This window comes from Lissotriton vulgaris, unplaced genomic scaffold, assembly GCF_964263255.1.
Source record: "Lissotriton vulgaris unplaced genomic scaffold, aLisVul1.2 SCAFFOLD_1127, whole genome shotgun sequence".
Classification (NCBI taxonomy): Eukaryota; Metazoa; Chordata; class Amphibia; order Caudata; family Salamandridae; genus Lissotriton; species Lissotriton vulgaris.
The window spans coordinates 601,142-628,324 of record NW_028241743.1 but is presented as its reverse complement, the minus strand read 5'-3'; the positions used below and the strand labels follow the sequence as shown (position 1 = coordinate 628,324).

Sequence of the window (27,183 nt, the reverse complement as noted above, 5' to 3'; positions counted from 1 at the left end):
CAGATATGGCCTGTGCGGGTAACCGCAAGCAATAGGCTGTGGACGGAGCAAAGGAGGGACATGCACCTGCCTTTGCCCAATTGCGTGCTGTCGTTCTTATAAAAACGTGCGGAAAGCCCAATAGCCTGGGAGAAAAATAGAAGCACACGCACAAGCGTGCGGTGAGCTTTCTGAAGCCCATTACTAAAAGTCTTGCAAGCAACGCATGCGCGCTGCTCTAGGCTAGACCTCCAAAGAGAAAAATGAGAAACAGTAAAGAATAGGAAACAGAAGAAAAATGTACAGGGACCAAGTGAGATAGGATGAAATGGATAAACAATTAAATGCTAAAATGTACAGCCATAACAGATGTTGATATCCCAAAGGGCACTCTACCTTGGGTGTCTTGCATCTCAGTTTCTTCTCTGTATTTACTGGAGTAACCAGAAACAAAGAAAAAAACAGGTGACTGAAACAGTTAACTATTTGAGTTGATCACAAAACACTGTAAACAAGTATCAAGTCAAGTCAAGTCAAGTCAAAAGTGCTTTATTCGAGTTGTTACTCATAAAAGCATATTATACACAAGAATTTTAAAAACAAATTAAATTTACAATCCAGCACATTGACGCAACACTATAGGTTACATATAAAAATTCATTCGGTTAAAAGAAGAATTAAAACATTTGATAAAAATACTTTTCAAGATGAGAAACGCTGGAGTCTAAAAGCAATTATACAAATGCAAAAAAACAATTATCAAGACAGAGAATAGTTGGTTAACTAGCAGTCTCTATCTTGGTACATGGTCCTTGATAAATAAAAAGCAGTAATGTCAAATTCATGAGGATAAATAAAAAGCAGTAATGTCAAATTCATGAGGAAAGTATCAATTTACTAGATCTTATGAATCCTTAGAGAGATATTAAGAAGATTTGAAATAAAGTTAAACCGTAAGAGAAAACATGAAAGCTGTAGGTAATTTCTCTCAAAATAAATCTGTTTTGGTCCACTAATGTGAAAGTGTATTTTACTGTAAAAAATACAGCTACATTAATCCACCTCTGTATCTCGTGACTAACACCAAGCACACAATTGCCTAATGATTAATCAGACTTATAACTTGTATCATCAATGCATCTTTGTACACTTTTGCTACTTTGCATAAAAAAATGACCAAATCCAACAATCTTTGTCCTAGGTCTCATTCTTTCTATCACAAGGGATGCCTGTCCCTTGAAGGACTGAACATGAACTAATACAACAGCTCTAATGATTCCTCAAAATAATTATCAACCCCATGTACAAGTGCTCCTCAAACATCCCAAACTCAGTCTCTTCGCTCCGATTTGCTTTGCTTCCAAGGATGGGAAATACACGTTGATGCCAATCAAAGAATGAAGCATGCAGAATTTCAATGAAGGAGGAGGATCTTAGAACTAAAATTGCTAAGGTTTGCACAGTTGCTAACTTCTTCTTACTCTTATGTCTGACAATATTTCCTTCAAATAATCAAACATGAAGGACCTATGAGAGAGTGAGGATGAGACACAGATCAATGAAAAGAAGTATCCTGGCTAATATGTTTCGCAGTATAGTTTAACCAAGTAAATATCAATGGATGTCCAGAGGGTCATGTTTATAGAAGGAGAGAAGTGAAGTCTGAGAATATGTCTCCAACTCTTCAAGGACGCTGCCTTGGTAGCCATTATGTGAGCAAGGATATCTGAAGGGGTTGAAAAAACATAAAATACAGCAATACCATTTAAAAGAAGTAAAAAGAACTAGACAATCAATCAATAATACATTTATTTTGATTAAAAGACCCACAAAATAGTACATTACATTAAAAAACTCAAAAAGTTAAAAGGAAAGCAATATACAAATTATTGAATTACAAAAGAATACTCAATAACATCAATAATCATATAGATGCTCAGAATTGAAAACAAACATGCAAAGCAAGTCAAAGGAGACAAAACCATCTGGAGAATCAAAAAGACCTCTTTACAATTTGCTATTTTCTCATAACGTAACAAAAGAACTTAATGCCTGATGTATTGAGCAAGATTGCAAAAAGTCGCAAACTGTGCATGACTTTTTGCCATCTCCCTCTTATATTAATTAGGCAGGTTGCTATTTGCAACCCCTTGTAATTGGCTATAAACTGAGGGATAGAGACCTGTGAAGAACAGCAGAAACCAATCCACGTTCTGTGCAAAAATGTTGTGTTCCTTAAATGAACTGGAGCGCCTTGATAAATATCCAGAGTGGAAGCTGCCCAACAGAGACAATTAAGGTTCGGGTCCTTGAGACAGAAATGTCCTGATGGACGTTTTCTCTATCTATCCCTAATGGTATATCACCTTCTTAACAGCTCTATTTTAACCCAATCCCTTCTGCTGAATATAAAGCGGCTCTGGGAAGCCTAATTCATAATAAGTTTTTTTAATAAAGCCACTGCTGAAGCGAATTTTATCCAGTGCCACATTACACATAATTATAATATGCAGAAGTTTAGCAAAATTTGTAATAGGTGACTAAACATAAACATTGTAGACCGGCACATGAATAAACAGCTGAAGTAAGTTAGCCTAACTCTCGATGCCATTTTAAATGAAAAATAATGTAATCCCATTGATAGGCCTGTTTTTCACATTGGACAGTTTTTTGTGCAATACTTTTTTCTTCTATTTACTGTACATGTTGCTACTTTAGAAGTCTACTGTTATCTAATGAATAGGCGTTGTTTATATATTAGACACCTGATAGTGAGTTCCCACCAAGAGAAGAGGGTTTGTCCAGAAGAATGATTCATGGGAAGACTGCTTGTACATCAAGACATCAACAATGTAACTTTTAAAGGTTCAATGTCTGAAAGCTTATTGTAGCAAACACAATATGATGAGGACGACGTACTGAAACTTTTCAGACATTCACCCCCAGTCACAGATCTGGGCTGAATCCATCATTGTTCTTCTGCTCACTAAGCCACCCCAGTTTGGACCCAGTCATATGCAGATCAGTCTTGACCCTGCTCCTCATGGGATCAGTCCAGCTCGAACTGCCATGTCAGGTCCTCCCTGGACCAGAAACAAGCATCCTAAGACTGATTTCGGGGTTTTACCCCTCATCAGCCAGGCTAGCTTGAATCCAGTGGTAAAGTGAGCAAGGGACCCACATCTGGGCATACCCTAGTCACTTATGGTGATTAAACCCAGACCTTTTGACTGTGGGTGAGTGGCTGAAATGTTTCAGCATTCCGTCCATCATCTTGTTGTTTTTGCAATGAAAGCTTATTGTAATAGCCTGGGAAAGTGGCTGGTTTGCTTATTCCCAGGCGTTGCTGAGATTCTATTGGAGGATGAAGAAAAAGAAAGAAGATAATGTTGTAACATAGAATTTACGTGTTTATATTAGTGCGTGTTTCTAGAGTAGCTAGTGGATTCCTTCCGCGACTTTCTGGCTGGAGAGTTGTCCCGGAGTTTCTGATGTCTTCTCTTTATGAGAGACTGTCTTATTTAGATTCCTGATTTGTCTGCTGGTATCTTTGAGCTGAGAACACTTTTAAGCTATAGGGCAAAGGCTTTGTGCTTTCGGCTGATTTTACCATCAGTACTTGTTATAATGAGTGTAGAAAATGAAAGAGGGCCTCCTCATGTCAATGCAAGCATCATGAGAAAGACGTGTGAAAATGTATGAGGGGAAGGACGAATACAGGCACAAGCTGTTTACAATAGCAGAATAGAGAGCAAGAATGGAGTGAGGACCTAGGAGGGAAGTAGATACGAGTTTTAGTAGACTAGAGAAATATAATTAGTAAACACAGCACAAATTGTAAGTCACAGGCACGCATTGCAAGGACATGTCTGAAACAAGCATTGACAGAGCCAATAGGTCTCGCCTTTGGGACCTTATAAGTGTTTAGTTATCCAGTACAATATCCTTGATGCAACAACATCAACTGTGTCACGGCTAAACACTTATAGGTCCCAAAGGTGAGACCTATTGGCTATGCCAATGCTTGTTTTTATTTGGTTAGTTAACGGCGCGATCTCGACCTAGCCAGGGATGTAAATTTATGCAGAGCACATATTACTGTAACCATTTGAGATTATAGGTGCAGTGACTCAGACAGAGTCAGAGTAAAGACATGCATCCGTACTGTAGTGACAGCGGTAGAACAGTGGGGAATTCCTCAGGCTGTTAGTGAAGGCGGGAGCTACGCAGGATGTGGGCGGCGGTCCTGGGAGGCATTTCTAGATGAAGTGCGCCGCACGTGTGGAGCACTGGCAGGACTTGAGATAGAAAAGTCAAAGCCAGGATTGAAGCATGGCTGCGCAGAAGCGAGAGCGAGGGACAGGGCGGGGGTAAAGGGAGGAGGCCGAGGAGACTGCGGTGCGAGAGCAGGCAGGCTGCGGTCTCTTCACCTCTGCGGGGAGGAGGGGCCGTGACTCGGCAAACACTGCGCTCCCCTGTGGGAGACAGCATGAGTAATGCTCTCACCCCCCCATGAGCGTTTCCGATTTACACCCCCAGCTCCTTGTAGAGCAGCAAACAGTGAGTCAGGCAACAACCCCTATAGCAGACCAACAGCGCATCGCGGAAATGTACATGTGTAACTCATTAACAACAAATGAACCAAATATATGAAGGTATTTGACTGTTTATCATTTCTTCCTAATTTTGAAAAAATTTTAATAAAAAAATGAGATACAAAAAAGGAAATGTACATGTAAAGGTTGTGTGGACCAGAGTGAGGGGAAAACAAAGGAATACAAGCAAGCGCGTGGTGTGCGCCGCGCTAATTAAAAACAGATGGTAGAGCAGATGGCCCTTGCTCGTAACCTCAAGAATAGGCTGTGGGCAGATACATGCAGACACCTTTGACTTATTGCGTGATGTCTTTTTTAGAAAGACACATGCAAAGACAAATGGAAAAAAACACATGCACTAGTGTGTGGAAACCCCAGAGCGATTCCAAGAAGTCATTATCCTAGAGCAGTGCATGGACGCTGCACTAGGCTCGACCTAAAAATATGTAGATGAGGTGGGCTCAGATGAACACGGTGAGTGGGAGGTTAGGCCTTGCAGAACAGTAGACACATACTAAATACTAGAAGTTACTAGGCTTCAAACCACAAAACAGACAAGGACAACCGGTAGTGCAGGGAGCATGACAATATATCAGTAACACCTGCACATGAGTCTCATTCCATAAATGTGTGGTTACATGTTATTGCAGAAGCGAATAATTTTTGCTGAAATGTTAGAACGATGTGCTTGAGGAAGAACTTGATTTGATATGCTAATGTATGACATTTGTGGTGTTCACAGTATATAAGAAACTGCCTGTTACATTGCGAGTTTGAGTTCAGGTTCCAGTTCCATGGAGCGGACTGACAACATGCACATATTTGATAAACTCTATACTATATTGCAAACAGAAGTTGTGTTGTCTTTTTCTTTCGCCCAGCAACACTCTCTCCATGGGTAACTGAATTGACTCCTTTCTCGCTCATTATCCCAGCCTATTTAGAATAGGAAGTTTCCTTTATGGAATACGTGGGCTGTTTTATTACTCTATTGACTGTGATTCTAACAAATATATTGTTCTATTACATAATCAAATATCAATTGATGGATTCTATTAACTTTTAATCCTGAATTCTAAAAAGTAATACCTTATTAATAAAAGATGAAAGACTGAAAAAGAAATTGTGAAAGTAAAACTGTTTAACTCACACTAATTCTATTAATTGACTAAAACTGAAAGACGTTAATGATTTGTTGCTATGTAGATGTTTGCTCCTCATTTCTCTTTGTCGACCAACAAAGGTCCATACGACCAGTGGCAGTGGTTAGTTAAAGATCAAACTCCAAGATTGAGATACAGGAAACCCCGCTCCCTCACCACCTTACAAAATCCAAATTACGAGTCTTTCTGTCTCCCCGGTTGGATTATACAAGAAAGTTGGAAGACTAATTCCTCGGTTTATGTGAATTTACTGGAACAGAAAAGGACTCCTTCTTTCCGCAAACTGTAAATGGCTCTGTCGGCAAGATAGTCTGAATCTAACTAACTCAATAAATAGTCATGATAGCTACAAAGAAGGATGTTTTCAAAGTTATCAGTTTAGCATAACTAGAGACAAATGATTCAACGTGCTGTGACAGAAACACCAAACCTGCTAGGACACAAGCTTCTAAATGCTAAAAGAGAATACTTAGATGAGTCCACTGGTAGGCTAGGACAGGCAAAATAAAATAAGGTAAAACACAATTCTGCATTTGACAAATTAGGTGTGGGTCTGTTTTCCAATAACGGCTAATGACAGAAGCAGAGACATTAATATTTATACTTTCCATTATTACAGGTACCTATATAACAACCAGATTTTAAGTGATGGACCTAGCAGTTTCCAGCTGAAAAGCTCAGGTACAACAGTAATAAATCCATCAACGCTGGAAACAAATATTATTTAATCCCTTTTACTGAAAGGAAATATCCTGTAGGAGAGGTGGAAATGATGGAATTAATAGAGGAAGAGACAGAGAGTATAAGAATGGGAGGTAGCAGCAAAGAAACAAAATCTATTGAGCCAAAGAGGCACTAATAGGCTCATCTTGCATGGGGCATTCTATCTAAATTTGGTAAGAACCTTTGAAATGCCTTGTCAAAGACTTACACAAATGTCCAAATTAGGACACAAGGTTTTTATAAAACAGGAAATCTTTACCTTTCGTAAATTCATGAAAGGTAAGGGAGGATATTGAATTTACTTGGAGAGAACACTACTCAGTCTATAGTGACTAGGTTTGAAAAAGCATATTTTCACTGACGCTTGCTTGTGCAGAACATTGTGTAGCCTCCGGAGGCCTTTCTACCTCAATTTTTGATGCACTGGCTCCATGCTAATTAGTTAAAGAGGAACCCTACTATCGGTTCTAAAATCATGTCACTGCAGTCGAAACAAAGAGGAATAAGTGTCAGTTTGCTTGTTCATAGAAAACCTAGTAGTCTTGCCTGAAAGACCAGAACCATTTTCACTTGTAGTGACAGAAGGAAAAGACATCTACGGCTATCAAACCATCCTTGGGCTCTGGAATGTTGATGCAAAACATCTTCGTTTCCTGTGACCCAACAATTCAGAATTGTAGTCTGGTAATCTGAGGCATGCCCTTTTCTGCATTTGCAGAGGCAAACATACTACTATTATTGCGGCTGATGCCTATCAAGGCGTCTATTACTCTGGCAATGACACCTATATACCACAAAAACTTGATATAGCGCTGAATTAGTGCATGAAGCTATCACACCAAGAGCATGATTTGTAGTCCTGCTCAGCTTGAACCTCTCCGGTGAGCCAGCCTTCTTTTGACAATCGGATGGCATGTATACGCGCCAGTGAAGCGCATCCAGACATGCCTGCTTAGAACAATGCTGGACCCCCGAAAGTGTGCCAAGTTGCCTGCGGAGTCTTGTCATCATAAACGGTTTTGCTGCCTCCTTTTTTAGACAAATGTCACAGGTATTTGGGTACACTTAAAATCCCAGAGTATGGAACATGAAGGTACTAAGGCAAATGGCATTGCATGCTGGAAGAGCTAGGGTACCTAATGTGAATACATTCCTTTCTAGACATCTTCACTCTCCGTGTGGAAATGCAGATAGGAATGGTTGTGTCATTTATTTGGCTGAAGAGACCTGAGCAACACAGCTTTCCAGGGTCAAATGAAAAAATAAAAATGTTGAGAAACAGGAGACTGCCTACAGTGTTCCTTTTAGTAGCTCAATTGTACATTTGACCAGAGTTGATGAGCACATGTTCGACACTGAGAATGTAGATAGTGAATAAAGTGAACAAAAGGCTGGCCTCAATAGACAGACATCAGCAATGCCACAAAGCTGGCCATCAGTGGTGGCACTAAAAGAATTGTAGTGACTGCAGAGCATTTACAGACGATTCCAGCCAAGATTGAAAATCTCCATCATGGCTTCCTGGAAGTCCAACACTTGTTCCTAAGATGGTTCAGAAGGAAGAAAAGTTATTTATGGCTTCATTTTCTGCAACACAGGGATTACATTCCAAGATCCACCTTTGGCTTGGAGACTCCTTCATCAAAGGGGAACAGCACCTGGCAAGCAAACTCAATATGGATTTTGATTCGGACTTCTAGTGCAACTTCTAGCATGAGAACAAACTACATGTCCTTCTTTTCCCGAATATACACAGGAAGCATAAGGGTTCAATACGCAAATGTGCTTAATTCATGGTAGGACATTTCCACTTTAAGCAGAGTGACAGAGTAAGTTACAGACAGTCTGCTACAGTGAGTGCAGCAGTGTTCGAATCCTGAAGGCTTCAGAGGGGACACGGTAAGCAACATCACAAAAACTCTGAAAAAATTGCAGAAAAACAACTGAAAAATCAGAGAAATATCAGCAGACTCTAGATACAAATGTCAGAACCGTAAAAAAAAGGAATAGACTTTAATGGTGCCTGTTTAGTACTTTAATCGACCTCCTTCGTCATATCATTTTCAAAGTATAAGTCCCTTTTTGTTGAGGAGAGTTTTTTATTTATATTTTGCTCTGCAAAAGCAACTCAGTACAAGAAAACCTGCACACTGCTGACCTAGATGCCGATTAAATGGATAATAAAACAATATTTACATATATGAACTAATAACGCATTAGGTGCAGCCTCAAAGAAGAGCTTCTGTGAGCATATACATGTATGGTGGTGGCTTTGTTATAATATATCAAAGTAGCTGGAAAGGGAAATTTCTTATCCAAAATAACATGGCAACCCTAGAATCCTTAGCTTTTAAGATTTCCGTTAATAAACAATTCTCTTTTAACGGCTTACTAATCTAATTATCACCAGGCCCTAGAGTTGATTTTCTAAATGCAGTGAGCCAGTCCCTGGATGTTATTTCTCAGACATCTGACTTTACACTCTTGGGTGACTTTAACTTACACCTAGAGGACCCGCTAGATAGGGATGCTGTACATTTCATAGATATCATGAATGCTAAGGTCTGACACAACAGGTCACAGGTGATACCCACACCAGGTCACTTGTTGGATGGAGTTTTCTCTAATAACGACCTCCTCCAGTGTCTTCCTTCTCTCCCACTGACCTGGTCTGATCACAAAGCAGTCATGTTCTCACTTCATTTTCATCAACTCTGTTCAAAGAATGTGAAGGACATGTTTCCCAAACGGTTCCGTTCATGGAACCAGATTTCAACTGAGGATCTGGAGAAATCTTTGACCCGGAATCCCCCTGAGGTCTGCAGTCATCCTAATGTAGCGGCAGCCGCATTTGAGCTCTGGCTTTGTGGCTCGATTGATAATATATTACCAGAAAAGACCAGTTCCAAGCAGAGATCCGAATGCTCTGAAACTTGGTTCTCAGATCACCTTGATAGGGAAGCCTTTAAACAATCTTTGCTCTACTACAAAATATCAATTCTTAGGGAAAAAACTCACTATTATACTGCAGACATTGTAGCAGCGAAAAACTAATCTAAAGAACTTTTTGCCACAGTAAAGAAGCAAGTCAAACCCTCTGAAGTGGCAAATACAAATGTGAGTCAAGCCTTCTGTAATTCTCTGGCTACCTTCTTTCAGGACAATGTTAAGTCAGTATAGAATTTTTCTGTAGTCTCGTCTCGGAGCTTAACTGCTGCCCAAAGCAAGCTGACCGACTCTGAAGCATCTAAGGAGGTCCATCTAACTGTCATAGAAACCATCAATCCTCCTTCGATACATTACTTTCCGCCTTTGACCTCTGACCAGGTTTCTAAATTACTCCTGTCTACTAAATCAGGCTCTCCTCTTGATCCTTGTCCACCTAAGATTTTTGTACAATGCATTCAATACCGTCAACCACAAAAAATGCTGGGATGCCTTGACGGGATAGGCATAAAAGCTCTGGACCTACTTGAGTCTTTTCTGTCAGATCGAGAACAGTACATTGCTCTCTCTGATTTCAAATCGCCCAATGTTACACTGCCTTGTGGGGTACCCAAGGGCTCGTCACTGAGCTCCACTCTTTTTAACATTTACTTTGCCCACTTTGGCAGATTCGATCCTTGGGTTTCTCAGCAATTTCTTACGCCAACGATACTCAAATTATTATATCACTGACTAGTAACTCCTCTGACACAGCCTCTCAATTTCACATCTGTCTTCTTCAAGTTGGACAGTGGATGGCTGCCAAATGTCTAAAATTACATTCTAATAAGACAGAGGGCCTGCTTTTTGGTGGTATAACCTCTTTTTGATCTCCCCTATTTGGCCACCAGAACTGGCTTCTCTGCCTATTCCAACAAATAAAGTGAAACACTTAGGAGTCACTTTTGATTCCAAGCTTATGTTTGAAGGACATATGAACAATGTTACCTCAGCATCCTTCTACACATAAAAAATTGCTCAGAAAAATCTTTCAGTTCATACCTGCTAATCTTTGTAAACTTGTCATCTCAACCCTTGTCTTGACCAGGGCAGATTACTGTAATGGTCTTTTTATTAATCTAAAGACAAACTGTCCGCCTAAACTTCAGATTGTACAAAATGCTGCAGGGCATATTTTGATGGACATTCCCAAGCATAAATCCGCTGGTGCGGCATTGAGACAATTACATTGGCTCCCAGTGAATAGATGCCCTGAGTTTAAAGCACTCTGTAGAGCATTTAAAGCAGTACATAGTATAGGACCCATTTTTTTTAAACACACTTTCCAGCGATACGCTCCCACCGACAGCTACATTCTGCCCATGCTCACAATTTGGTGATCCCCAGGTTTTAAAAAACCACCTGGGGAGGCAGAAGCTTTTTGGTGGGGACTACCAGACTCTGGAACCATCTTCCTCTAGCCTTAAAAAGTGATACCCAACTGTTAGCTTTTAGGAAAGCCTTAAAAACCTGGCTGTTCAATCTTTGACCTATCAAGTCAGACTTTACGGCATAGTTGCTCGATGAACAAACACCTAGAAACCTTCAGGTAGTTGTTTGCGCTCTATAAATTCGTTTTTAATTTCACACCTTTGAAGAAAACTCAATTACCTTTTTAAATTAAGTTAACAGAACCAAACAAATTACTTCCACTTTTTTTACATCATCGCAATATTCACTTTAAAATATATGTCATATCCTACAATCAAACCAAAAACGGTGTTAAATAATGCCATAAACAAAAAGTAAATTTAAAGTAAAAGGCCAAATATGCAATAAAAGAAGTATTTCGTTTAAAACCGACACAGTACTTACTGCCAATGTTCCTTTATCTTCCACTTCACCAAGGGGACTTCATTGCTAAAAGTAAAGCAGTACAAGGTATTGAACTAGTGACCCAAACACTTTTTATTCAGCAAAAGAAAGAATACAAATCAATTTGCATAATAAAATAATAGATCAAAGCTTGAAGGGCTGCTTAAGCTTTCAGGGAATTCACACTTTCGTTGTGTTTAAAAGAAACAAGCATTGGAAAAGCAATTGTTTTCGCCTTTGTGACCTACTGGCTTTGCCAATGGTTTTTAACCATTCTTCACAACACCCTTGATGCGGTCTTGTTGACTGTGAGGCAGCCTATGCAGGTCCTGGAAACCCCCTGTAATATCCTGCAACATACTCTGGAGATCATTAACTAAAGTGTTTGGCATATGAAACATACCTTCTTGAAGTTGATGATGACCATGTGTACGGAACAGGCTTTTAGACATATTGTTGCGGTCCTGAGGAATAATATTATTCTTCATAGTATTACTTGTCATCTTCCTCCTGACATTTAACATTTAATTCAGAAGGGCTATGTGCTGCTCTGTAAGGTCCTTCATCCTCAGACTCTCCTCATCCCTGAAGTGCGTTGGTGGGAGAGGAAATACTTTACTCAGGGAGGTGTTTTTATTTATTTTCTTATTATTATTTATTTTATAGAGCCCGAACCAGACCCGTGAGGGTATCAGAGCACTTTACAGTATTAAGGGGGGTATACAAAGCAAGGGAAGGGAGGGATCAATTGGGTAAAATAGGGATACATAATGCAAGGAAACACGTAGTCCAACATCCGGGCTACGTGTGGGAAGGAAATTAAAGCAGGTAAATTCATTGTACAAGAAGGTACATAGTCTCAACTCTTGGGGGAATGCCCAGGAGTGCAGGAATCTGTATCGTCCGTAAAAAGATAATAATGTAACGTGTTCATTAGGCAAGGTATTTACCCATTAAGAAGGTTTTGGTCTCCTTCTTAAAGTGTGCCAAGGACGGAAGTCTTCGGATGGCGGGTGGGAGAGAGTTCCAAATCCATGGGGCAGCCCCAGTGAAGGCCCGATTGTAGTTCTTTTGTTCCGGAAACGTGCAGGTAGCAGCAGTAGGTCTTTGGCAGAGCGGGAGTTCCAAGGGACCTCCTGATATCACAAGTTTTTGTGCCAGGAATGTAGGGGAGTTGTGAGTAATGCAGGCCAGTTTAAATTGGATTCTGGCCTCTAGGGGAAGCCAGTTCAGCCCTTTGAGGTGGGGAGAGATGTGTTCAAATTTCTTTGAGCCGGTTACTAGTCTGGCGGCGGTGTTGAGGCGGGCTTTCAATGGGGCCAGAGATTCCTTGGGTAGCCCTGCAAGAGTAGAGCATCCATAGTCTAATCTGGAAATGACGAGTGCCTGTACTGCCGTTTTAAGGCCAGACACATTGAGGAAGGGTTTTAGGTTTCTTAGGTAACTCAGGGGGAATCGAAATTTGCCTAGCTTACGTAACGGTAAGTTTCAATTCTATTAAGGACACGGAGGCGAGGATTATGCTATATCTTCCTTCGCTTTATTAACATAAAGAAACCACAGCAGCTTAGGAAAAGATATAATAAGAACAAAAAATGCTTTAAACATAAAGCATTGACGTAATGTTCAACAAAAAATCAACAACAACTCCCAAGAGTCTCTTTGTTATAATCATAGTCCACAGTCCTTTGTCTCTCTCCATCATCCCTATATAACCGGACTTCCCATCATCTTCCTCCTCTTTCTTCGCGTAGATCACGCTTAAGCCTCATTGGTCCTGTTTAGCACCGTCGTTGCCTGTCAGAAAAGGAACAGTATCAGCGAGGTGGCCCAGGAAAAATGCGACAACAAGGCGAGGAGCATTCAGTGAACAACACAGTACTGACAACGTAAAGGAAAACGCTTTACTTACTGCCATACGGGTGGGTAGAGACACCACTGTAGTCCGGGTGGGATAATCCTCGCCTCCGTGTCCTTAATAGAATTGAAACTTACCGTTACGTAAGCTAGGCAAATTTCGATTCTATGTCAGGACCGGAGGCTTCAGATTATGCTAGTTTAAAGCTTACTTACCACCAACTGAGCTAAATCCACCACCGGCTTAAAATAAAACCTCTTGAAGGTGGAATCCGAGGACCAGTCCGCCGCTCGCATAAGGTCCTCCAGACGAGCACCCACCGAGAATGCCTTAGAGGCCATGGCCCCCCTGGCGGAGTGTGCTCCAAAGAGAGAAGTATTGATGCCCGCTTCTTGCATGACCCAACGCACCCACCGAGCAATAGTGGGGGAGGAGACAGCTTTGTGTGGCTTCCGCAGGGCAATCAACAACTGACGCTCGCCCGGAGGGCGCAGATCCAAGGTCAGGTCCTCATATGCTTTGAGGCATTGCACGACACACAACTTAGGAGTGTCAGTAAAGGCTGGATAAGAAATGGAACGCGACGACGTCTTAGTGCGTCGACCCACCGTAAAAGTAACCCCATCCGGGGAAAAAATGCGTGCAGAAACATCCAGCGCGCGCACGTCCGAGACGCGCCTACAAGAGACCAGACATAACAACATGGCTAATTTCGCCGAAAGCTCCTTCAGAGACAGACAAGAATTCGCTGGCCACGATAGGAACAGGTTCAGAACCAAATTGACGTCCCAAAGGACGGAGTACCTGGGTTCTGGCGGCAGTGCGAGGCGAACCGCTCGCAGAAGCCGGCACACAAAAGGGTGTTCCCCTACCGGATGGCCATCGATGTTATCATGGCCCGCAGAAATCGCCGACCGGATAGCATTGATCGTTCTATACGCTAAACCCTTGTCGGCCAAATGAGCCAGGAAATTCAGCACGGGAACAAGGCCGGCGACCATGGGATCCAAATCCCTTCGTAAACACCAACGCATCCACTTAAGCCAAGCGGATCTGTAACGCTTCGTCGTACTATCGGCCCATGCTTTGGAGAGCAAGTGCTCAGCTGACCCCGAAAGGCCCGGGAGCGTCCAGCGTCTCCTGAGAGCCTCCACGCCACGAGGCGGAGAGTGTTCTGCATGACAAGAGGGTGAGGTTCCCGATCCGGGCTCGTCAGGAGCAGAGGAAACAGGGGGAGTAGGATTGGAAAATCCCAGGAAAGTTCCAGAAGAACCGGAAACCATACTTGAGACCTCCACAGCGGTGTAACCAACACCAGGTCCGCACCCTGGCGGCGTATTTGAGCCGCCGTTCGCATGATCATGGAGAACGGGGGAAACGCAAACGGCTGTTCCCGACTCCAATCCTGCAAGAACGCGTCCGTGGCCTCCGCCAGAGGGTCCGGCCTCCAGCTGTAAAACCGCGGCAGCTGGTGGTCGAGACGGGACGCGAAGAGGTCCACCGAGAAGGGGCCCCAAAGGGAGTGTAGCCACCGGAAGACTCCCGGATCCAGTTTCCACTGGCTGGCATCCCTGAGATGTCGAGAGTGCCAATCCGCTACTTGATTGGACTGGCCTGGCAGATACTCCGCCGTCACCGCAATGTGACGAGACAGGCAATAATCCCAGAAGTCCTTCGCTAAATCCGCCAAGGCGCGGGACCGAGGACCTCCCAGGTGGTTCACATATCGGACCGCCGAAATATTGTCCATCCGTAGCAGGACACAAGCCTTGACCGAATCTTTGGTCCAACAGCGAACCGCGAAGGAGCCCGCAAGGAGCTCCAAACAATTGATATGCAATTGTTGTTCTTCTGACGACCAGGCGCCGCCGGTGGAAAAATCCCCGCACCGGGCGCCCCAGCCCGACCTGCTGGCGTCGGACTCTATGATCAAGTCCGGAGCCGACCCGAAGATCGCTCGCCCATTCCATGCCTCCATGTGAGACAGCCACCATGACATCTCCTCCTTCACTTCGTCCGTGAGGGGAACCCACTGATCGTAACACATCCCACGGCGCAAATGCTGCGCTTTCAGGCGCTGAAGAGCCCTGTAGTGCAGCGGGCCTGGGAAAATCGCCTGGATGGAGGACGATAGAAGACCCACCACCTTGGCGACATGGCGCAGTGACGTACGATCCCTCGCGATCGTCTGCCGAAGCAGGTGTCGTATCTTTGCAACCTTCCGACCCGGTAGGCTCAAGACCGCCTGTACCGAGTCCACCACGAAACCTAAAAAGGTGATCTGCTGAGTGGGAACCAAGACCGACTTGGAGCCGTTGACGACGAACCCCAGTCTCTGAAGCAGGCCGACAGCTTGACGCAGCTGTCCTATCAGTACCTCTGGGCACCGCCCCATGAGGAGGATGTCGTCTAAGTATACTATCATACGGACCCCCAGGCTTCTGAGAACTCCACTACCGGGTGAAGGACCTTCGTGAAGCACCACGGGGCCGAAGAAAGGCCGAACGGCAGGGCGGTGAATTCGAACACCTTGCCGTCCCACAGGAATTGTAGGAAACGACGATGAGGGGGGTGGATGGGAACGACCAAGTAGGCATCCTTGAGATCCAGTCGCACCATCCAATCCCGAGGGAGGAGCACGTCTCGAAGGAGGTGGATCCCCTCCATCTTGAAGTGACGGTAGACCAACCACCCATTGAAATCCTTGAGATTGATCACAGGCCTCTTGCCCCCATCCGTCTTGTCTACCAAGAAGACGTTACTGAGGAACCCATGTGGGTGGCGTGTTGATAGGCGGATGGCTCCCTTGCGCAGCAAGTCTGAGACCTCCCCGTCTATCAATCGCGCGTCGGAATCTGAGAAAACCATCGGGCGCGGGGGCCTCACCTGAGTTGGCTGGTCGTGAAACTCTATATGGAAACCTCTCACAGTTTGCAAAACCCAAGCATCGGCAGTGAGCAACTCCCACTCCCCGTAAAAGCTTGCCAGCCGCCCCCCAATCGGAACTTGATCCAAGCAAAGTACACTTACCGGGGGCATTTCCTTGTCCGGACTTCTTTTGGAATCCTCTGCCACCATAGCGCTGTCCCCTCGTGGGGTAGAAATTGGTGTAGTTGGCCGAGGTCTGGTACTGACCTCTTCCGGAGCCTTGTCCACGGTTGCTGGTCTGCTGACCACGGCCGATCGCGCGGCCCCTGCCGCGACCGGCCCCTCCAGAAAAACGCTGGTGGAACACCCTCTTGATGCTGGACTGGGCCTTGTCCAGCGACGTGAACGTGTTCACGAACTTTCCAAGCTCGCGGATGAAAGGCTCACCGAAGAGGCCACCCTGGGCCACGGCACCTGCCTCCGACGAGGCCAGGTCCCCCAGCTTCGGGTCCAGCTTAATAAGGAGCGACCGCCGCCGCTCCGTGGACAGGGCACAGTTGGCGTTGCCCAAGAAGACGATCACCCTCTGGGCCCAGTTGGAGAGCACCTCCGGTGAAATGGCGGTGCCATTCGCTCGAGCCTCCTCCGCCATATCGAGGATCTTCGTGGCGGGCCCGACCGCATCCAACAGCTTGTCCTGGCAGGCCCGCCAGGACCGATCGATCCCCTTCCTGGGGTCCTTCATGAATTTCGCCAGGAAGGTGGCCATCTTGGGGTCCAATTCTGGTGTCATGGCCACTTTCCCCTCCAAAGTAGGCCGAGGGCATTCCCCGCGCAGGCAACCCCTCGCCTCCTTCTCCAGGGGCTTGCGCAGCCTGCCCGCGACAAACTTCGCCACCGTCTCCCCCGGGGCCCAGGCCGCGGATCGGGGGTGGACGATCTCGTCCGGGTCCAGCATGCCCGACTCATCTCGGGGCATCTCCTTTCCCGAAGGCGCCGGGAGCCAAGACCGGGTCGACTCCCCGTCGTCATCCGTGTCCGGAGACTCGTAGATCGGGGAGGCGGGCGCCGTCGACAGGCCGCCCGAAGTGCCAGGGTCCACCAAGGGCGTCGGAGGCACCGCCGTCGCCTTGGCCAGGAAGGCGTCACGAAGACGCTCGAAAGCGCCCTTATCCACGCCTTGGGCCTCCGATGAAGGCCCCTCACCCCGGGGCCTCTTCGGAGCGGGCGGCAACCCGCCGGGCGTCCCCGGGAGTTCGGGGGACGGCGGCACCTGCGCCGCTGCCAGCTTGGCACACTCCTCCACGATGCGGGCCGAAAGGCGGTCCTCCATGGGCCCTACCACCTCCGTCACACAACGATAGATGGAGTTGTCCACCGCCTGATAAAACTCATCATCCTGCAGATAGGGGCAGGCCTCCTCCTCGTACTCCCCTTCCATCTCGGAACCAAGGGCAAATGCGGGGCACCCAAGAGGGCGGCAACCGAGAAAGTTCTCGAATGTGGGCAGGCCCAGCGGCTGCGATCACGTTTTGGGCCAGCTGACGTGGCAGGTGGGCTGCACCAACCCCCAAGCGCGCAGACCCTCCTCGCCGGGACCGGGTCTACGTACCCCTCAAGCGCGCTAGGCCACACACGATTAAAGAGGTGCACAGATCTCGCCCGAAGGCGATTCACGCGGTCAAAACCGCCATACAGACCCCAGAGGGCGTCAAATTTGTGAAAGTACAGACCCGGATCACCAGGTGTCAGAGGGGTACGCGAGGGTCGGCCCCTGCGCAAGCAGACCCCACGGCGCGGCTCCTCGTACCGCGGAGGCGCGCCGGAGGGTCGGCGAGGCGACAGGCCGCCCCCTTGCGGTCTATGTACACACCGCACACAAGTGGGAATAAAGTCGCGTAGGAACGATAGAACGTTCCCGCAACTAGGGGACTCTGAAAGGAAATAAACCATGCAAGGAGTCCCCAAAGACCGCAAGACAAGCAATCACAATAAAAGAAGACAAAATAGAAAAACACTTATCTGGCTGCGGGAGCAGCGAAGAAAGAGGAGGAAGATGATGGGAAGTCCGGTTATATAGGGATGATGGAGAGAGACAAAGGACTGTGGACTATGATTATAACAAAGAGACTCTTGGGAGTTGTTGTTGATTTTTTGTTGAACATTACGTCAATGCTTTATGTTTAAAGCATTTTTTGTTCTTATTATATCTTTTCCTAAGCTGCTGTGGTTTCTTTATGTTAATAAAGCGAAGGAAGATATAGCATAATCTGAAGCCTCCGGTCCTGACATAGAATCTAGCCGTTTTGGCCATGGAGTTTATACGGCCACGCATGTTCAGGCTGCCGTCCTGGGTTATTCCAAGGGATTTCGCTGAGTCAACAATGGTAGGAGGGCAGTTTAGTGCTGAGATGTTCTTGATCCGTCCCTGGATGTCTGGATTGGGTTTGGGTGGAGAGATCGCAAGGAATTCAGTTTTATTTGCGTTTAGTTTAAGCTGGTTGGCGGTAAGCCAGTGGACTGTCAGCTTCAAGGCCTCATTCATGGAGAAAATGTCCTCAGGGAAAGACATTTTTATGCAGATTTGTGTATCGTCGGCGTACATATGGTAGAAGATATTGGCGGCACGTAGAACCTCGGTGAGGAGTTCAAGGTAAAAGTTGAAGAGGGTAGGGGAGAGGGTTGATCCTTGGGGACTCCAATCGTAACCGGAGCGGGAGCGGATAGATTACCGTTGATGAGGACTCTCTGTGAGCGGTTTTGAAGGAACCATTCAAGGACGGTGCCCTCCACCCCCATCCTGAGTTTGAGGCATTCAAAGAGAAATTGATGATTAACAGTGTTGAAGGCAGAGGAAAGGTCTAGGAGGATTAGGAGACAGGTTTTGCTTTGGTCGTGGGCTTGGAGAGCGTCATCTACAATGTGGAGGAGGATGTTTTCCGTGCTGTGTCCCGATCTGAACCCAGATTGGAAGTATGTATGTATGTATGTATGTATGTATTTAACACTTAAAGAGCGTACGATTACCCTTGGGTGTCCTGGCGCTAAGCATTGGCCTCCTGAAACTAGCTGAGATACCATTGGGAGAAAAACCACGTCTTCAGACTCTTCCGAAACATAAGGAGATTGGGAGCATTTTTGAGAGCCAACGGAATCTCGTTCCAGGCTCTTGATGCACAGTGGAAAAAACTCCTACCACCCCAGTTGAGTTTTTTTATCCTGGGAGTCTGTGTTAATTTGGCAGTGGTAGATCTCAGTGTCCTTCTGGGCACATACCATTAGAACTTACGCCTGAGAAATTCCGGGCCAATACCTTTGATAGCCTTAAAGACTATACAAAGCGCTTTAAAGCGAGATCTCTGTTTTATAGGCAGCCAGTGTAACTTCCTAACTCGCATCTGATAGGGGCATACTTGGGAACGCCAGACAGCAGCCTGGCTGCTGCATTCTGGACTAACTGATGTCTATACAACTGACATTTTTGTAAATTCAGATATAGACTATTACAGTAGTCCAGCCGTGATGTTATAAGAGCCATGACCACTGTCTTCAAACTGTTCTCCGTCAGAAAGAACTTTATTTTCCTAATGATTCTAAGAATCATAAAGCAAGCTGAGGTCACCTGGCTAATCTGGTCCCCCATAACAAGCCTATCATCCACCATTACCCCCAAATGTTTGGCCTTCTTAGGTGGTATGGGCAAGGTCCTAGTTCTTCTGACCACCATTCTGGTGTCCACACCAAGGGATTGTTACCAAATTTTAACACCTCGGTTTTATTGGAGTTAAGTTTCAAACAGTTGGAGGACATCCAACGGGATATGGCACTCATACACTCATGAAAGTGCTTCCCAGTCTCTCTCTCACCTCCCTTGCTTATAACCAACACAATTTGAGTGTCGTCAGCATAGGAGGTGAGCTGGAAGCCAAAGGACCTGATAACTCCGGCTAGAGGAGCCACATATATATTAAAAAGCGTGGGGTTCAATGAAGAGCCCTGTGGTACCCCACCCAGGAGTATGAAGGGCTTGGATAAATTCCCATCCAGATCCACTGTTTGAGACCTGTAGGCTAAAAAGGACTGTATGAGTTTCCAAGCAAGTCCTGCCACACCAATCCCAGACAGCCGATCCATCAAAATTTTATGATGGACCATGTCAAAGGCCACCGACAAGTCTAACAAAATCAAAACGGCACTTCCTCCTCCATGTACGGCTTCTCTAATTTCCTCCGTAGATTTCAACAGAGCCAGCTCAGTGCTGTGATCAGCTCTGAACCCATATTGCGAAGGGTCCAGAGAGTTGTTAGAGTGAAGAAAAGCACTGAGCTGAGTGTTCATCACCTTTTCCACGATTTTAGCAGGGAGAGGAAGCCGAGAGATAGACCTATAATTGTAGGGTTCTATGGGATCTGAATTCTGCTTTTTCAAGAGCAGAAGGACGGAAGTTACTTTCCAGGTCTTGGGAAAAAATCCGGAAGCAAAAATATTATTTAGCACGGGGGTCAGGGCCATTCCCATAACCTCTGGTATTTGTTTAATAATCCAAGCAGGGCAGGGATCGCTAGGGGCTCCTGATCGAATTTGGGTCAAAACCCTGATGAATTCTGGAATCTCCAATGGTGTAAATTGATCAAAAGTTCTTAATAGGTCTCTGCTTTCCAGTTCACTAGTATTATTACTGGCCTGTATACATTCCTACACCTCAGTAAATGAGGAATATATCACTTCCACTTTCTGTTTAAAAAAGTTTGCGATATTATTACAAAATAACTGATTACTAGGACTCTTAGGGCTGGGGGTAAGGTCAGTTTTTTGATGGTATTGAACAGTTCCTTAGAGTTGGACTTGGCTAACGCTATCTGCTTAGAGAAAAACTGTCTTTTGGCCTCAGCTAGGCTTTGCTTATAGCTTGTTATGGATCGTTTGTATTTAGCCTTACCTGTGTCTGTATACATTTTACACCAGGCCCTTTCTAATAATTTGCATTCCAGTTTCTTAGTTCTAAGTTCATCTGAATACCTGGGGGCTGAGGGCATAGCTCGTTTAGGGAGCCACTTCCTACTAGGAGCTAAAGAGTCACAAGAAGCGGTAAGCCATTAATTGTAATCGGCGACCGCAGTTTCCACTCCAGTAGGAGTGGGTCGTAGTGAAATACTAAGAGAGCTCTCAAGTTTATTGATGTCTAGTTTTCCCCAAGCTCTAGTCATGATCCCCTGGTCTGATTTGCTTTCAGCCGGCTGATTCCTGCCACATTTTAACTCAAACTGAAAGGCGCCATGATCTGACCATGATAGGGGAAGAACTAAGATTTTGCCCAAGTCCTGGTTGTTTGAATATATCCCATCCAAGGTATGTCCCTTTTCGTGTGTGGGCGTGGTTACCAACTGATGTAAGTGGCCGGCCTCCATAATTTGTTCCAACTGTTGTGTATCGGGATCTGCATGATTTTCCACATGGAAATTGAAGTCCCCCATTACCGTTTATGAGTCCTGACAGAACCCTTCTTCAATTAAGGTACCCACTAACTCCAGGAACCCTTTTTTGAGTCCAGGAGGACGATAAAGGAGAAGACCTTAAAAAATCCTTTGACTCATAAAGTGGAAATGAAAGGCTAGTGCTTCACATGTTGCATTGGGGATCGGAAGGAAGAAGGGTTTTAAGGAGGCATGGTTTTTAATCGCAAGACCTCCTCCCTTTTTTTTCAACCTATCAAGGGTGTAACAATGAAAACCTGAGGGTATGGCCTTCAACAAATCTGGCCCGGAGGCCACGTCTGTCCAAGCTTCTGTAATAAATGCTATTTCAATCATTTGCTCCTCCATTAGCAGAGCACACTGTGTTTAACTAACGATCTAGCATTTAGTAAAACACATTTCAAAGCCCCTATCATGTTAGTGTTCAGCCTCTTCGGTGTTGAGATTCTAGCTTTACCTAGCATTAAATTTAGAACATGGGGAAGCTGTGTTTGACAGCTGTGGCAGAGACAACTTTTATGCCTTGCTCAGTGAGAGTCCTCAAATTAAGGGAACCGCATAGCAAACCCTTACCAGGATTCAACGTGTGTAGTTCCTCCATAGCATAGCTGATTCGATTGGGTCTTGGGGCGCAACGGCCAGGGGGACCGGTCCTGTGCCCGGCGGCGCGCCCGCTGCGCCCGTCCACTGTGTGTCCGCGTCAGCATGTGTATTATATAGCCCTGCTTTCATGGACTAGACCGCTAACCTCACTTATCATCTAACAGGTGAAATTTATTGATGTGTAGGCTCAGTTGCTGTTGCACACATTTTTCCAGAACTTTGGCTAGGAGTGGGATGTTAGATATGGGATGATAGCCTGAGAGGCTGCAGTTAGGCAGTTAGATGGGAAAGGATCATTGAAGTGATTGTTTGGGTTTAATGAGGCAAGAATTTTTGAGGTAGAGTGTTCGTCATAGATTTTAAAATTGGACCAGTGTGCTAGGTTTTTGGGTGAGGTTTGGGAGCACTGCGTGGGGAGAAGAGGTAGAGCAGGCAGATTTTGAATTTGGTGTTGAGTTGCGGATTTTAGTTTATTACCCAGGGCAGAGATGTTATCGCAGAAGAAGGAAGAGAATTCCTCACTTGTTAGTAGGGGTTTAGGTATTTCTTTCGAGGTTTTCGCTAGTTTGTTGGATTGGTGTTTGACCAAGTTGAACAGCTTGCGAAGTCGATTTTTGGCGTTCTCCAGTTCCGTTCGGAAGGGTGCTGCTGAAGGGTGTTGTTTCCAGTTACATTCAGTCTGTCGAAGGGATCTCCTCTCCTTGTTGAGGGAACCGCTGAACCAGGGATTTCAATCTTTGATCTGGGTTCTTTTTAATTTTAGTGGTGCCAGGTCATCTAGAATGTTGGATATGGTTGAGGAGTAATGATCCGCTAGGTTATCGACGAAGTGCACTGGGAAAGGGGGGAGGTCGGTTGGTCTCACAACACGCTGACAGTTTCTCGTGATCAGGGTTCTTGGTGTCACTAACCCATCATTTGGGAATCACTGGTTGAGGTGTCCATATCTTGTAGTTGCTGGGCAGAAAGAAGGTGATGGCTTGGTGGTCAGACCAATCACAAGAGTCAATAGAGAGAAGTTTGACCGCTGCTTCTTTAGCAATGATCCAGTCTAGGGTGGCAACTTTCGAATGAGTAGGGAGGGAGCAGGCTTGGGTAAGGGCTTGATCGTCCAAGAAGTCGCTAATGGCAATGACCTGAGGATCCTTAGGGACGTTCCAATGCAAGTTGAAGTCGCCAAGGAAAATGTCATTAGAGTTTGGAGAAATCTTGGCTGTGATGATTTCCATGAGGAGGTCCGTAAAGGTGTCATTCTTGCCTGGGGGGTGGTAAAAGATGTGTAGTTTGCACAGCTGTGAGGTGTTGTTGAAGATGGAGAGTGCGAGGTATTCGCAGGAGTCTGTAGGGTCCACCGGCAGTTCCATAACAAGGAGGTTGGAGCGGTAGATGCAGGCAATGCCACCCCCTATTTTCTTTGAGTGCCTGTCCATCCTTACGATGTTATAGTTGGGTGGGACTAGGAGGTCTAGGTAGGGCAATGAGGATTCCTTGAGCCAAGATTCAGTCAAAATCGCTAGGTCAGATTTGTGTCTCAGGATGAGGTCGGCAACATCAAATGCATGTTTTACAGTTGTCCGGCAATTTATTAGGAGGCCGGCTAGGGACGGGCCGGAGTGAGTGTCAAGGGTAGAAGCAGAGATGGGAACTCTAGCAAGGGTTTTAGGCTTTAAGATGTCAGAATGAATTTTTCCCTTCGTCGACAGTGTCATTGCCGATGTTGTCAACGTCCCAACTTTAATTTTTATCGTCAGCGATGATTTCTTTATTGATAGTGTTGTCGTCAACGGTGTCTTGGCTGACGGTGCCGTGATTGACGGTGGTGTCGTCCTTGTAAAAGTTGACGGTGTTGGAATTGAAGTCGATGACACTGCATTCATCGACGATAATTTTAAATGTGACTTGCCAGTCGCAGTGACAGATTTGCCCTTCGACGGCACTGAGGATGGCTTCCTCATATGTAATGCCAGACTAGGTGAAGGACTGCTAGGCTTAGATGTTATTTTTTCTGAGAAGACTTGCTCCTTTTTCTGTTTATGAGAGTATTCTCCTGATGTTTTAAGCTCTCCTGGCGATCCATAATGGGTCTTTTTCAGTGCCTTTTTTGGCGACCTTGAAGGTATTTGATAACGTGATCTGTTTCCTTTTCAAAGACCTCATCTTTGTTGTTGAGGAATCCTCACTGTCAACCTCAGAAAGCGGAGCCTCTTTAGATTTCAGTTTTTAGAGCCAAATGAGAAGCCTCCCCTCTGTATTTTTCAGTATCTTAGAAGAAAAGGTACAACATATTTTGCAGTCCTTTACCTTATGTAAAGGATAGAGACAGCAAATGCACTCCTGTGGATCTTGCAAGTGTAGCCTCTTCCCACATGCTCCACAAGGTCTGAAAAGTCTTCCTTTGTTAATTCTGACATATTGAGTAGTCAGATCTTGGCAGATGAAGGTTAGATGTTCTTTCTGATGAAATGTCTTTAGTTAAGGAATTTATTTGTAACAAATTGAGCAGATCTCAGAGAGACTCCCATCACACGACATGCGGTAGAAAATCTGAGGGCGTGAAGCCTCTGCGGGGAGTGCTCTAGAGGGTGCTGTCGCCTGATTGGCTAAAGTTTGGTTCTTAGTAAATTATGTGGATATGTTTTTGAAGTTATTGTTTTGTAACTAGTATAGTCTGTATGTATAATTTGGATTGCTTTCTAATTGTACCGTTGGACTCCTACTTCGATGACTGGGAATAAGTCAAGCATGTGAAATGATGAAAGATCCAATACTGGAGAGTAATGTGTTTCTCCTATGTAAGCCTTGTAGTTAACAAGGCAGGCTGCATGGTATTATGGTAGATTAAAATCTGTATCCTGGGAATGGGACTAGCAGGAAAAAAAATGTAAACAAAAATGTGTAATACTCGTTAAAAATCTAATTTAACGGTGAAGTATGAGTTTATATAAATATTAAGGAAAGTTCACTTTTAGAAAGTGACCAAACCCTACCTATTGTTCCAGGAGGCTACATTTGCATTTGTTATTTGTTCTCCTTCTTCTGCAAGCAAGGAATCAGCAGTTCAATAGGTGTGAAAAGGGTTTGAAATGCCTCCCAGGAGCAAACAATAGGCTGACCTGAATGGGCAGAGAGGACTCCTCTGAACCTCTAAAACTATGCAAGATGGGGGCTGTGAGCATACTTTTTGACATTACAGTGTCAAAACCTGGGTGAGTGTCAAAGGCTGCTTGACAGGTCTGCTGGGTTTACATATAACACTCTGGAGCCTACCTGGAATGCAGAGAATCGGATGCAAGGATAATTATTGTGTATCCACTGTCTGGTTGCTGAAAGACCCGCTTTGTCTCACCAGACTTTTCTCTCTGGGTTTTACATATAACACAGGAACACTCTTGAAAGGAAGGGAAACAGAATGGTAAACAGTTCTTGTGTATCCACTGTCTGGTTACTGGAAAACCCTACATTTGCTATACCATACTTCTGTCTGTGGGTTTATTGCGTGTTATGTGGCTGCTTCAGACTGGATGTTGGTATTAGATGTGGAAGGACCATAGTATATTGCCCCCTCACAGGCCCGGACTGGCCGTTGAGGGCACCGGGCAATTCCCCGGTGGGCCGCATGGTTGGGGGCCGGTTTTGGGCCCCTGGGGCCGTTTTTGTTACAGGGCCGTTATGCTGCAAAAACGGCCCTGTAACAAAAACGGCCGAAAACCGGCCCTGCCACAGTGCACGGTCGCACCTCTCCCCCCTCCCCTCTCCTCCCGGAGGGGGGAGGGGGGCCGGCCGAGCACTTTGCCAGGGCCGGTTCTGGTTCCCAGTCCGGCCCTGCCCCCTCACAGAAACACACTCCAGCCCTCAGAGCTCAAGCTTAGTGTGGCCCAAGACTTTTGCCATCTTGAAAATGCACAAAGTAGGTAGGGTTGGCCCTGGGAACGTTTACCCTATTGGTTAGGGCATGCTCAAGGGTCATTCTCACCCACTAGCTCATACCAGGAGTAAATATGGCATGTCTAGGCACTGACCTCAGAACATTTTTGGACCTGAGGAAGCACAGAAGTGGATTAGACCTGTAGTCTGTGACCTGAGAGAAGCCCTGAAGGACTGGAACTGCAGATAAGATCGATACCACCCAAAGGTTTAAGAGAACAAAACAAACTACAGGGTTAGCTGTATATTACTATACTCAAGAAACAAACATCTAAAATTGAGCTGATGCTAAAAAGCACAGGCAGCAGAATTACTTGCAGATACAACAGTAAAAGAGTAGTATTGGAATGACATCTGCAGACTCACCAATTTATGCCACCGTCCTCTCTGTCCGGTTCCATTGGTAGAATACTGAAATACTTAATGCGGATATAAAACCCACAGTCAATCTGAAAAGAAAAGTACATTTTCAAACTGTTGCCATAAAGCTTTGTGTTCACTTCATACATGTCCATAAAACATAGAAAAATGTACCAGGATTGAAGTAAAGAACATCATCAATAGTGACAGCTGTAGAGCTAGAAAGCTGTAGGAAAAAGAGCTGCAGTGTAAAGGCTAATTCATAGGGAACCAGTAGGGAATCTTACAAAACTGTATGCATATATTTCCATTAATAAAATATTAGAATACTTTCATAGAGCTTTTGTATATTTCGCGGAGGGCTGCGATTACTTCAGGCTTAGGCAAGCACTATGCTGACAGCAAATGCCATTAATATGGACTTTACGTTCCTTTTTCTGAGCATTTTCAAATGTTAGAATGTGTGTTCAAGTTTCTGCTGCTGTGCAGAGTTCAAATCTAAGCTTGCTAAATAAATGCGTGACAAACGGATACAATATTTTTGAGTCACTGCACTTAATGGAATCTCTGATATGGTTCAATGGCTTTGATCATTTTTAGTCCCTGTGTTATCAAACTTAATGTTAAAAGGCTTTCTAAAAATATTTTAAAATCACTTTGAGACTGCACTGCTGACTTCATGTTAGGATGTGTTATATAATAGAGTTAGGAGTATAAGACTGTTTGTGGTATGCAGTAACTCCAATATGGCAACAGTATGAAGCCCATACTGGAAGCTACTATGATGGTTCAGCCTCTAGAATGCAACAGAGATATGAAAACAACATTAGTATGAG

At 45.0% G+C, this 27,183-nt stretch overlaps 1 protein-coding gene across 1 annotated transcript in view; it reads right to left on the bottom strand.

Annotated features, from left to right (window-relative positions):
- The window catches only part of LOC147669896 (adrenocortical dysplasia protein homolog), a 256,261-nt gene that overhangs the window by 99,513 nt on the left and 129,565 nt on the right, over positions 1–27,183 (bottom strand). The window contains exons 6-8 of the mRNA XM_086948161.1: positions 26,354–26,436; positions 11,261–11,305; positions 376–413 (exon numbers count right to left, since the gene is read on the bottom strand). Of these exons, the coding sequence (XP_086804287.1) occupies positions 376–413; positions 11,261–11,305; positions 26,354–26,436 (166 nt within the window). The remainder of the gene's footprint in view (positions 1–375; positions 414–11,260; positions 11,306–26,353; positions 26,437–27,183) is intronic.